At 35.3% G+C, this 14,068-nt stretch overlaps 1 protein-coding gene across 1 annotated transcript; it reads right to left on the bottom strand.

The window, feature by feature from the left end:
• Window positions 1-1,280: 1,280 nt before the first annotated feature.
• Window positions 1,281-7,550, bottom strand: LOC132173772 (ATP-dependent DNA helicase Q-like 2). Its single transcript, XM_059585371.1, has 4 exons — window positions 7,413-7,550; window positions 3,866-4,086; window positions 1,989-2,135; window positions 1,281-1,897 (listed from the first exon to the last, which is right to left on the bottom strand). Exons 1-4 carry the CDS (start codon window positions 7,480-7,482, stop codon window positions 1,553-1,555), a joined length of 783 nt encoding a protein of 260 aa, XP_059441354.1. The 5' UTR covers window positions 7,483-7,550; the 3' UTR covers window positions 1,281-1,552.
• Between the last annotated feature and the right edge of the window lie 6,518 nt (window positions 7,551-14,068).

The raw sequence follows: 14,068 nt of genomic DNA, 5'->3' as shown, positions 1-14,068 counted from the left end.
GAGGTTGAAAAAATATATCGCCAATGAATTTGAGATAAAAGACTTAGCCAATTTGAACTACTTTCGGGGTATTGAAGTAGCAAGATCAAGATATGGTATCTTCCTCTCCTAGTGAAAATATATTCTTGATCTACTCAAAGAAATAGGGATGCCCGGTTGTAAGGCTGTTAACAACCCGATAGAGCAGAATAAAAAGTTAGAAGAAAGTGATGGGAGTTCTCTGATGAATAAAGGTAGATACCAGTGATTGGTTAGCAAGTTAATAATTTTGTCACACGCTCGTTTAGACATTGCCTATGCAGCAAGTGTAGAGAGCTAGTTTATGCATTTACCCTGGGAGTCTCATATGGAAGCAGTTTACAGAATACTTCGATATTTGAAGTCTGCACTAGGGAAAGGATTGTTGTTTGCCTGACATTATCGTCAAAAAGTAGAAGGTTATACAGATGCAGATTAGGCTAAGTCAATCACAAATCAAAGATCTACTTAGGGATACTATCCGCTTGCTGGAGGAAATCTAGTTACTTAGCGTAGTAAGAAAAGCCAGTGGTTGCTAGATCTAGTGCAAAAGTTTAACTCTGAGCCGTGGTCCATGGGATATGTGAATTGGTTGAAGATTCTATTGAAAGAACTTGGATATGATTGCGAACCTATGAGCCTATACTGCGACAATAATGTCGTGATTAATATTGCTCATAATCCAGTTCAGCATGATTAAACTAAACACATTGAAATTGATATACATTTTATCAAGGAACAATTGCGTGAAGGGTTGATTTGTATACCTTCTGTGAAGTCATGGGAGCAACTTGCAGATATTTTAACGAGGGGATGGCCAATAATGTTCTTCATTCAGGTATTGCTTGGCATGCGAAAATTCTTCGCCTCAGCTTGAGGGGGAGTATTGAAGATATGCAGCTGATATGATTTGATTTATTTTCCATACATGTTCTCATTTATTGTAATTCCATATTAATGTGTGTTGCTTCACTATATAAACAAGAGTAGATAAATCATTGAGGTATTGAGAAATAATAAGAATTCTTCCTTCTTATCTTTCATCAAAAAGAGTCACGTCATTTATCATATAAATGACTTGGAACCACCACGGTTAAGGGTTAATATAAAACAAGAGTTTGATTATCTCGTAGTAAATTGTCAAATTATGAGTCTTGGTATCATAGATCACCATTACAACACATTGTACATGAGAATAATAAGAATGTGCATCATATGACGCACAATTAAATGAACGAAAATAGTGGCTCTCATTTACTTTCTTTCAATTACTTCATAATGAAATATATATCTGACTTCTCCCATTATAGTGCTCATCTAAAATACATGTCTGTATATATACAAAGAAACATACAAATATATCTGTACATTACATACTTTGTAGCACAAGGAGTACTTTGCTATTATGTTTTCTTTTGTCTATGTTTTATCCCCCAAACTAAGAACGATTAATTTTCTTAAAAATAGTACTGCCTCTCATATAAGTTATTGGGTACATACAGAACATGCAAAGGAAGGTAGGGCAAGTATTCATTTAACACATTTGAATCAGAACCACCAAACCAACAACTATTGACAGCCAAGAGAAAGACAGAACCGAGATGCTTAGTCTGACTTCGGAATCAAGAATGAAGATTATTATTTTTTTAAGAAAAATACATACGTCTATTGAAATTAGAGAGAGACAACCAGCGCGATGACACTTCTCAAGTTTTGACATAAATCTCTTGCTCTTTGATATCTTTTCTGGTGTGACATACAACAATTTGAGATCTCCTTCACCCTTTTCAAGAGCCCTGTATATGAACTTCTCGTCTTCCTTGCTAGTAGTTGATGTCAACATATGCACTGGAATGCCTAAAGCAGTCAAACCCATTACCTGAAGTAACAGTTGCAAAAGAAGCTATCATATATAGGGGTTCCATGTAGCACATTTGTTAGAAAGCAGAATAGTATAAAATAAAGGGCACCTGATCCTGAATTAAGGAAAGCAAAGGACTAACAACAAGAGCAACTCCATCACGAAGAATAGCTGGAAGCTGGTAACACAGGCTTTTGCCACCACCTGCAGCCATAATCACTAGAACATCTCTTCCGCTCATGATTGCATTAACAATCTGGCATCCATTGATTACTGATTAGTAAAAATCTATGTATAGGGTAGGGAAAAAAAGTTTTCAAGCTACAAACACCACGTAAACAAGAGGCCTCAACATGCACCAATACTCTTTACTTCAGAAACTAATTATAATCCATGGTACTCTTACAAAGAAATAAATAATTCAAACTCTATCAAAATTATGAAGAAAATAATAATCATAATTATGAAATTAGCATATACCTAACAACTCTAGGAATCGAGAGTAATAGCTAGCAGTGACAATTAAAAGAGAACAGTGATAGCATCATACCAATATTAAGAAAACTGTCCATATGAGGGGAAATGACAACTTTGCGCTTTCGAAACTTTTTTTTTTTTTTTTCAATGAATGGATTACATAAGAATGTTTATGCACAGAATCCACAATGGAAAAAATAATAGCCTATCAATAAGAAGAGATATGACAACTTTTTGTGCTCTTGAATTTTTTTTTTTTTTAATCCATGAATGGATTAACAACATAAGAATGTTTATGCAAGAATCCAGCAAGGCTTGTAATTAAAGCCAGGGCATCACACTAGTAAATGCACTACCAATGGTACCACAAGAGGGATTGGCTTAGTGGCAAAGCTTACTCCCATGAGGTTTGGTGTGGAGAAGACACGCGCTCAAGTCTCTGTGAAGGTGATGCTAAGAGGGCAAGACTCATGCCCATTAATGCTTCCCCATGGACTTCCTACCACTAAGCCCTTTCTGGGGCTGAGGTCAAGCTATGCCCAACCCTTCTTGAGGAAGTACCTGTGGATGTCACAGGTTCGTCTAGCCCCTCCCGACTGGTGTCCCAATGGGTAAGGTGTTACTATGATTACAACCAAATAAAGAATTCCAACCTCTGGGCACCCCCTACCCTTTTTGCTTAGAAAAATGCACCACCAATGGAATTTCAAAGCCCAAATGAATATTCAAATTAACATTAAGGGGTTGTATCCATAGCTGTAAAACAATATCACTAAACTAAGCTTTTTCTTGCATAAATCCCAAATCATATCCTTTTGCTATAACTTTTAAATCCCTAAAACCAAAGAGTTTTCTTAACCTTTGTCCCATATGAAACACTAATTTTAGCTTCCTTAAAACCCTAATTAGTCATTTCCTCGGAAAAAGCTGTGAACTTAATGCTTTCAATCTATAAAGAGCTTAGATACAGAATTCATCTAAACACTTTTCCCATCCATAATATTAAACCAGCCTTCTTTATCAAAAACATAAAATTAAAGCCTTGAGCTCACCTATAGTAATTGTAGGTAACCCCTACTCTTTGAATTAGATGGCCATCCTACATCACATGGCCATGAATTCTCCCACTTCTAATAATGTTTCTAGCGTACACCTCTAGATCTTCATTTCAATTTTTTCTTCTTTTGTTTCTTTTGTCAAATGCCATACAGTTCTAGTGCACTTGGATAATCAGGAGGTTCCTTTCAAATTCCATTCAAACTCAAAAAGCTTTCATCCAAAAGAGGAGAGATGTGAGGAAGTAATCAGGAGGTTATATACCATCCACTTCTCCAGAAAAATAAATAAATAAATCAGAATATGATAAGTGACACTAAAAAAGAAGGCTGAAATAGGATTAACTTTTTTTTTGGCTGAAAAACTATATAGGATCAGACTATAGAAGCAGCAGTGCACGAATTAGCTAACGTTCAAAAAAAATAAAAAAAATCTGCCCTAGAGAGAACTTACTTCTCTTTGATTTGCACGGTATGTGGATATGCCAAAAACATTGAACCGAACATCATCAGCTTCAGAATCCCACTCAAATTGCCCAGACCAGTTTTCAACAGTAGTTGAAGCATCATCTGTAACTGGGTCTCCTGATCCTTTACATGCTTCCAACAGGGTCTTCAGTTCAGACTGTCTTTCATGCAACTTCTCTTGCTGTTCAAGCAACATCTGTATTTGGACTAGACAATGACACAGTGGAAACTCAGAACGCAACATGAAGAAACAAGAAAAAATCATGTCTACATTTTAAAGAGTAGATAATGATTGCAAAACAGAAATTCAATGATCAGATTTTCCTTAGAGGTAGTAGCACAACCACTGATCGTTATTGCCTATACATGGATACCAAGATCTGCCACATACTGCATAAATGAATACAATATCTAAACTAATGGAGAACTAACTTGAGCTAAGTCAGCCTAGTTTTTTCCTTTCAAAAAAAAAAAACTAGGCTGACTTAGCTCAAGTTGGTTTTCCATGAGCTTGAGATCCCTGGGCATCTCAATAAAAGACATCTAAGTACGCCTATGGGTTACATCAATCTTTCACACCTACAAGATCTACATCAACATCTATGTAATCCACAATTACATAGGCAGATTAATGGGTCCACAGTCTCAATAAGTATAAAAATCATTGACCTTGTATTATAAGCCTTCTTTTTAGAAAATATTTCTACCATATGTTTATAATAACATCTATATTAGGGTTTTCCAAAAAAAGAGTTTTATCACATAAACTCATATTTGATCAAATAAGCATTGTAGAGTTGTTTAATAAATATATAAAATACCTTTTATCTTTTCTTCGGTATCGTCTTTACTACGTATAACCTCTGCTATACACATATATACACATTCTATGTCCCATAACAGCAAAACATATACATATGTGTATATCTAAAGCAATAAAGTAATTCATCAAATTATATCAATTAGGGATAAATGCAAAATTAGTCCATGTGGTTGGCCTAAATTACAAATCGCTCCATCTCGTATCAAAATGAATTCAAAAGTCCTTGAGGTATGCCAAAAAAAAATTTCGTCTTTGGAGTCAAATTCTGTTAAAACATTTGACAGATTATGTTAGGTGCCACATTGCCAATAAAATGACGATGTGTGTCACTCTTAATAAAAAATACAAATATGCTAAATTTATATACTAAAAAAATAATTTCTTTTTTACAAAAAAAAGAAAAAAAAGGAAAGGAGTGGCCTACGAGCTAACCCCGACATTGAAGCCTCACGGAATCGTGTGGATGCCTTGAAAACACTTATCCGTCACACTGGATGAGGTGAAGCATATGATGGCCAAGATTGACACCGATGGTGACAACTTCATTTCATTCCAAGAGTTCACCCATTTTGCTCGTGCTAATCATGGTGTATAAAAGGATGTTGCCAAGATATTCTAATGTCTCCGTCTGTCTCTTCTTTTTTTGTTTTAATCATATTTTCATGTCATCTCCATGTTCAATTGTTTAAAGCTATTACATGAGTGGGTTTTCCAAGTACTAAGAATTATGCGCTGGAGTTGTATTACAACAAGATTTTGCAGATGCCGGTTGGGTCAAAGATTGATTTCTGCAAATTTTGTGTGGTTTGGTCTGAACACGTGTACGAGGAGAGCGACAGTGAAGAGATGAAGAGGATGGGAAAGGAGGGGAGGATTCCTTTGCCATGGGAGTTGTTGACATCAGTGCTGAGAATTCTGGGTCACTGCACTATGGAGGTGACAAAGAAGAAGGAGGTGTTAGATGCGGCGTGGGCAGCATGTAGGAGTCTATATGCCTATAGGCGGCGTGTAGGAGTCTGTATGATGTATTTAAAAATCTAAATGATTAAATAAATAAAACTAGAGTTAGAACTTATACCAAGCAATTCCTCTTTAAAATGCTCCAAAGCTGTGAGACCAAAAGCCTCTTCTTTCTCCCAATATTTCTATCGCTTTTTCTATACTCTCACATACCTTATGAGTGTTAAAAGAAGGAAATTTGAATGTGCATTTTCTGAATTCAGCTATTATAGGCAAAAATATCGAGCTCCGTTTGAACTGAGGACCTCATAATTCGAACAACACCTTATAAAAAGTGGCATCACAAATTTCCTAAAGTCTCATGAAACTTCCTCAGTTCAAACTGGCTACCCAGCAGTTCAAACTGCTACCTTAGTCACTAAGTTTTTGGCGCAGCAATTTCTCCTTCTGACAGGTGAACGTTCGAACTAAAATTCTTCTTTGTTTGAATTGATAATAGCTTAAGTTTTTGGCGCTGCAATTTCTCCTTCTGACAGGTGAACGTTCGAACTAAAATTCTTCTTTGTTCGAATTGATAATAGCTTAATCGCTAAGTTTTCTTCATTGTGGTTTGAACTACTATCTTCCTAATTCGAACTGCACTTAGCTGAAATCATGGACAACCCATGCGCAACCCATTCAAGTGGTGACAACTGGCAAAATTGTACAAGGGGAGAATGGCCTACAATTGAAAGGAGAGAAGACCAAAAAGGAAGTTAAGCCACTCACCCCATTCATTGCTACAAAAATTCTATTAGATACTCGATCACTTCTCTCCTAAAAGAGAAACCTTTCTTCAGTAGAATTAACTTATTGACTTAGGCATCAAAGGTATTTCCGCCGGCTCACACCAGCATGCCTCTGAATTAATTTGTTTGGTGATTTCAGGTTTTCCTTGTTGTGGACTTGGTAGTGTGGATTTCAGCATCATCCATATTCATTTTAAAAAACTCATCAATAGTACTTGTTTTTCTTTCAAAATAAATTAAGAACGAATAGATATTATTGATCACTCAAAGTTATAATCAACAACTTGTTAATTTTATGAAAACCAAGTGAGATTCATGGGCTTAACCCACACTTTCTCCTTTCTTCAGCAATTTTCCCATCATCAAGTAGTAGGAATAACTAAACAGTAAGCAAGAAAAGAGATACTTCCAAACGCGCTTCAGCCGAATGAACCTTTCCCAAAAATTTGTATTATTGAGCAAAGAAAACAAATAGATTTTTGTCTTATGGAGCTTTCATTATTGTGGTCTATGGATTCTGAGATTATTACTCTTATCACTTCTTCTTTTTTCTCATTTTCTGTAAATAAATATAAGTGCTTAATATTTTAAAACAAACAAATGTTGTCTTGACAAATCGTTAAATCAAATAATGTCTGTGATTTAATGATCACATACATTCTTTATATATAGAAAAGAACGATCATTGTCATGAAATTTCTTTTATTTCTATTTTTATGTTTGAACTCAAGCAAAACAGTGACTGTGTTATCTTCCTCAATCAGTCTTTTGTTTTATACCTAAGACCCCCAAAGACTTTAATTTTTTAAACAGAAAACTGAATTTTCAGAAACAAATTAAGAAGCAACAACAAAACATTAAGAACAAAAGTGAAAAGCAGCTGTAAAAACGAAATTTAACGTAAAGCCAAATAAATCAATAAATAATATGTAAAATCCAAGAGAGAGAGAGAGGAAAGGAACCTTGGACATCTTCAATCTCAACCTCTACGCGATGCAGCTCCTCTAAGATCGCCTGGTCCTGGGCGTCCATTCCCCGGTAGAATGCGATTACGATTGCATGAAAGCAAAGGGTCGGTCTTTCCGAAATTCGCCTTTTTTTTTTTTTTTTTTTTTTTTTATAAAGAGAGAGGATGGATTTGGATTTCATCGCTCAAAAATACAAACGGTCCTTAAAATATAAAAAACTATTTCTTCAAAACATAGATACTTTTAAAAACTTAAAAACAGGAATATACCTCAAAACACATTAATAAACGTCCTAAGATTTCTTATGTTATTTTAAAAATTAGGGTAAAATTCATATACCTTTATCAAATTATCACTTAATTGACAATGTCTTTCTAAACTTTCAATTATGATAATATCACCCCCAAATTACCAAAACATTGTCAACGTCCCCAAAGCTAGCAAAAAGATAAAAATGCCCTTATAAATTTCTCAATAAGACAAAAATCCCCTTATAAATTCGGAAAAAAAAAAAAAAAAAAAAAAAAATTACCGTTTCTGCACCGTCGATGCTGCACCGTCAGCAGTATAACCCTTTAATGTTATATGTGGATTTACCGTTTAGTTTTTTTTCTTTTAGGCGGACACGTGTCGCGATATTACGTGATTACGTGGCTATGATGTGGACTTCCGTTAGTGGGAGATTGACGGAAATTAAATGAGGTGGTGATTCAGTCTTTTCCAAAATCTGAGGTATTAGATTTGTCATGTTTAAAACCTTAGGGGAAAAAATAAAAACATTAAAACCTAGATACCAAAAAGGTTATTAACCCTAAATAAAAAGAAACGATTTAACCTGGGCACCTAGCATCAGCCCAACCCCATGTTAGCCCTTCAAGATGCAGCCTAAACCATATACCTAACCTCAGCCCAACCCAACACTAGCCCTTAAAAGACACGGCTAACTTGCATAATAGCCTCAGCTTAACTCGCGCACATAACCTCATCCCAACCCAACACTAGCTCTTAAAAGACGCGGCTAACCTACACAATTAACCTTAGCCTAAGACAAGGCTAGCTCTTGGAGACGCAAGCCAACACTCGAATAGAGGTTAAGGAAGGGAAAGCAGAGGTTTAAAGGTGTTTTTGGATTTTTATTTATTTATTTTTATTGTTCTCTGTGTTTGTTTTTTATATTTTGCTCGAGTAGAGATTTTCGGCTCCCCACAATCAGCCCAACATCCACCAACACTCGTCAGATTTTTTTTTTTTTTTTAAATAATAATTTGTTAGGTTAGAAAAATCTCTCTTCCCCATTTCGCCGCCGCCTCCCCTGTTAGAAAATATCTTTGTTTTCCTCTCTTCCCTGACACAAATCTCTCCCCCTCTCTCTTTCTCCTCTTTCCTCTTCACTCTCCCCTCACTGACGGTCGGCCTCCGAAGACCAAAAAGGCGAGCCACCCACATCTTTGGCGAGGAGCTATATTGGTCAAAATTCCCAAATTTTAGTGACAATGAGCTAACCATATGAATTGACGACGAGCCGGCCACATCTCCGATGATGAGCTACATTTGTCAAAATCCCCAAATTTCAGAATCTCCAACCCACTATTTTAATCCATTTTTCGTCTCCCCTTGAAATGGACCTCCAAAATGGTATGTTGGGCCTTTTAATCTTCATTTAATTCTTGTAGCATAACTTAGTGAATGTTATTATTCGTTTTTAATTCATCTAAATTTTGTTTTATTTGTTTTGATATTGCTGAAAATGAAACTATTTAGTGTCGGAAGATAAAGTGGGCAATGGCAAGTCCGTGTTGAAGCTCATAGATGAAGTTGAAAATGTTGAAACACCCAAAAAAGGAATGGCATTTAGCTCCATAAACAAACTTAATATTTACTATAGGAGTTATGCGAAGAAAGAGGGTTTTGGGGTGGTACAAAAAATGATGAAAAATGGCATGCACATTACCTTACTCTAGGATGTGCTCGTCATAACAGCCAAAAACCTAGCTCAAGTAATAGTTTTTGTAAGCCTAGTCAAACAATCAGAATGGGGTGTAAGGCCAGTTTTAATGTGAAATTAATTGATACAAAATGGTGTGTGACTAGTGTATGTTCTAAGCATAATCATCATTTAAGCCCACGTCAAGTGAGATTTTTTGGATGCAATAAGGATTTGGATCCTATTGCGAAGAGTAAACTTGAGATAAATGATAGTGCGGGAATAAGAATGAATAAGAGTTATAACTCACTGGCTGTTGAAGCGGGGGGGTATGAGAATCTTGCATTTGGAGAAAAATATTATCTTAATTTTATTACCAAGTCAAGACATCTACGCTTAGGCACACGAGGTGCCGAAGCACTTCGTGGCTATTTTAGTAGAATGCAGGAAGTAAATGATGGTTTCTACTTTGAGATGGATTTGGATGATGATTGTAGGTAGATAAATGTGTTTTGGGCTGATGCACGAAGTAAGGTATCATATGAAGATTTTGAGGATGTCATTACATTTGACACAACTTATTTGACTAATAGGTCCGAAATGTCATTTGCTTCTTTTGTGGGAGTAAATCATCATGGGCAGTCAATACTCTTTGGGGTAGCTTTAATATCAAGTGAGAATACAAAAACATTTGTATGGTTGTTTGAGACTTGGTTGAAATGCATGAACGGTCGATCGCCAAAGGCAATTATAACAGATCAAAATAGGGCTACGAAAAGTGTTATCAATATAGTTTTTCCAAATGCCCGACATCGATTTTGTTTATGGCATATATTGAAAAAAAAATCCTGATAAATTTGGATCACATTCACAGTACCATACCATTAAGAGTGCCCGAAGAAGTTGTGTATACAATTCTCTGACATGTGATGAGTTTGACGCAAGTTGGCAAAGTCTACTGGAGTGTTATAAGTTGGAGGATAATGCGTGGCTGCGTAGCTTATATAGTGAGTGGACATTTTGGGTACCAACATATTTGAAATGTGTATTTTGGGCCGGCATGTAACGATCTGATCTCATATATAGCGGAAAACTGTATTTATCAATACAAAAAAATACTGTTAAAATACTTCTCTTTATACAAAAATACCCGAAGCTATGTCGTACAAGGCATTTATACAAATCTATCCGACAGTCTAAACTCTAGACAAAACTTAACCAACTTGGAATCTCTGTACATCTCAATATGAATCTCTAATCACAACTGCATAATTACCTTGATTTTCCATTCCTGCAAGCACTACAAAAAACTGTGAAGTAGTGAGTCAATTGATTTCCGACAATATAAATCATTGTTGAATCATATATATCAAAATGCTAGACAAGTTATAAAACCACAAAAATCCGTATTATTGGATATCAATATCATACTCAGTAAGTAAGAATACTTACAGTGGATTACATGAATGGATCATCAAAGGTAATTACTTGAAACCCGTTCTGCTGCAGTTGGTCCATACCCATAACAATCCCTTCACTGACTTTCTCTCTCTCTCTCGCCTAAACTCTCTTTCTTCCTCTTCAGCTCTCTGTCTTAAATTTCTCATCTCACTCTCGGTTTCTCTTGTGTTCTTTCTTTCTTGTAGCGCTTGGTCTCGCCCTTTCTCTCTCTGTTCTGAGTAAACACTCTTAGAAAGAAGAAAGACCGAGTAAAAAGCGGAAGAAGGAAGAATATATGCAAGAGATGGGAGAGGAGATGAGTTGTGAAAATACTGAAGGAGAAGAGCTCTATTTATAGGAGAAAATCAAACACTATTCCACCTTCAATTTACAATTATACCCTCATTTTACTATTTCACCAACCCTATACTATTTCACCAACCCTATACTATTCTACCTTCAATTTACAATTATACCCTCATTCTATCTTCAATTTACAATTATACCCTCATTTACTATTTCACCAACCCTATACTATTCCACCAACCCTATACTATTCTACCAACCCTATACTATTTCACCAATTATTACAATCATACTCCAAATTATACCAATCAATCATCAATTATCATATCTCTTAAATCTCCCAATAAAATAATCAATATAAAATCATCATCATGATATAATAACCTCAAATCAATATTCATTTCAATAATATTCATAAGATCTAATAAGTTCCTCAAGAATAAATATTATTACCTAATATCATCAATAAATATCTCAACCTCAAAGTAAATGCCATTACCTAATATGAATATTGATATAATCATAGCATCAATTTAATATCTCTAAAATAAGACTTTAAAAATCTGGGGTGCTACACGGCATGACTACCACACAACGTAGTGAAAGTATGAATGCATTTTTTGATGGTTACGTGCATTCGTCGACCATATTGAAGGAATTTGTGGATCAATACGATAACGCTTTGCGTAAGAAAGTTGAGAATAAGAGTGTTGCTGATTTCCATTCTTTTAATGTCACGATTTCATGTGCAAGTAGGTTTTCTTTGGAGAAGCAATTTCCACAACTTTACACCTATGCAAAGTTCAAAGAAGTGCAAGAGGAGATTATGGAGGTGTTGTATTGTACTGGCTCACTTCTAAAAAGTGAAGGTGAAATTAGTACTTATCAAGTGACTGAACGGGTAGAAATCAATGATGCCTACACAAAAAAAGTATGCTTTAATGTTTACTATAATGAAGCTTCATGTGAAGTGAAAAGTAGTTGTTGCTATTTTGAATCAAAAGGAATTTTGTGTAGACATGCCATATATATATATTGAGCACATTTGATGTTACAATATTGCCAAAAAATACATTCTCAACCAATGGAGGAAGGACTTGAAGTGAAAACATCAATTTATCGAAAGTAGTTATGATCCCTTGATTGGCAACCCTATTGCAGAACGTTATTCCGACCTATGCAAAGATATATTTGAGTTAGCATCAATTGGAGCGACAACCGTGGACAATTACACGATAATGAAAAATCATGTTTTTGAGTGTTATAAAAATTTAAATGGACCAAGGAGTGAGCAAATTCCACCTTCTCAATCACTCCTAAATGCATCTACTACCGGTAATGTGTCAAGTGGCATGGCAATGGAAAGTCAAAACATACTTAGTCCTTATGTGGTTTGTACTAAAGGGAAGCGAGCATCAAAAAGGAAAGTGTCTAAAGTTGAAAAAGTGGTGGTGAGGAAGTCAAAAGAAATAAAAAATCAATCGGATGACACAAAGCTCAAACCAAACAAAAAGAAAAAAACTGGTTGCTAATTTTGATCTATTGCATTTGTTAAATTATTGATATTAGTAGTTTTTTCTAACATACTTTAATTCTTTATTAATTGAAGACTTGCCAAAGATCGCTACAAGATGAACTAGATACAAATGAAACTATGTTTCCATTTCAAACCGATATTCAACATGGCTAAGTAATTGGAACTCAAAATAATGTAGTTCCGTAGGTATTTTTATATTATTTCCCTTTATCTTTTGTAACCGATATCCTTGTTTTTATGCATTGAAATATATTTTTTCAGACCTAATGGAATTTACAGTCACCAAGTCCTGCAAAAGCATATCTTACTTTTGAATGGAATGCTTGGAAGTGTGACGAAAGCTAAATTTGCTTGTTGGATCTTACTTTTGATTGGAATGCTTGTTTCTGGAAATTGTTCAATGTAGACTACTTTATGTGGATTTTTGTAATTCAATGTAGACCACTTGAAATTGTTTAATATAGATCACTTTATTTTGAGGCATGTCATGATTTTGAGGCATTATGTGGATTTTTCACAATGGCAGGACATTATATGGCAGGATTTTTCACATTGACATAATTGGGTTGCAAATGACAATGCAAATTTATAGTAAATTACAAATGAAAAACCAACAAAAGAAAATACCTAAATCAGCTATAAAATGCAAGTTTCCAGAATTACATTACTTTTGTTTTGCCCATAAACATTATTTTCCAAAATTACATGACAAAATGCAAGTCCAACAACACCTGTAATGCCTCTCCAAAATCCTAAAAATCATATTTTTCACTGCTCTGCACAAACCTACATCTTGTAATTGAGATAGCACACCGATGCTCCTAGACATTCATTGCATGTTTTGGAAGCGTTTCACGATAATAACATTCATATCCACATAACGCCATATCCCTGCATATCTCCACACACTACAAGAATTTAGGTCTTTAGGGGCGACTTTGAGTCGACCCTAAAAGTCCTAAAGTGGACGCTGTTGACAACAACGTTGACTTTGGGACCCTAAAAGTGTCGACGCTAATAGTCTGACCCTAATAATCAAATGTGTGATTATCAGCGTCCACTTAAAGTCGACCCTAATGATAACTTTTAGCGTCCACTTTATCAATCCTAAAAGTCACAATGTTTTGACCCTAAAGGTGATGTAAACGGAAGCCATAGTCGACGCTAATGGTTAACCATTAGCGTCGACTTAAAGTGGACGCTAATAGTTAACCATTAGCGTCCACAAAGTGGACCCTAATGGTTCTAAAAAAATTTTTAAAAAAAAATTAACTATCAGTGTCCAAATCAAAGTGGACGCAGATAGTTAACCATTAGCGTCCACAAAGTGGACCCTAATGGTCCTAAAAAAATTTTAAAAAAAAATTAACTATCAGCGTCCACTTAAAGTCGACCCTAATGATAACTTTTAGCGTCCACTTTATCGACCCTAAAGGTGATATA

Source organism: Corylus avellana, chromosome ca3, assembly GCF_901000735.1.
Source record: "Corylus avellana chromosome ca3, CavTom2PMs-1.0".
In the NCBI taxonomy this organism is placed as follows: domain Eukaryota; kingdom Viridiplantae; phylum Streptophyta; class Magnoliopsida; order Fagales; family Betulaceae; genus Corylus; species Corylus avellana.
Note: the sequence above shows the minus strand (reverse complement) of the source record. Positions and strands in the feature narration are given on the sequence as shown.

Bases quoted from the DNA above. Each gene is read 5' to 3' on its own strand.
- LOC132173772 (XM_059585371.1), bottom strand. From the start codon at position 7,482: ATGGACGCCCAGGACCAGGCGATCTTAGAGGAGCTGCATCGCGTAGAG. The intron at 4,087-7,412 runs GTTCCTTTCCTC...GTCATTGTCTAG, and splicing joins TGAGATTGAAGATGTCCAAG to TCCAAATACAGATGTTGCTT. The intron at 2,136-3,865 runs GTAAGTTCTCTC...AATGGATGCCAG, and splicing joins ACCGTGCAAATCAAAGAGAA to ATTGTTAATGCAATCATGAG.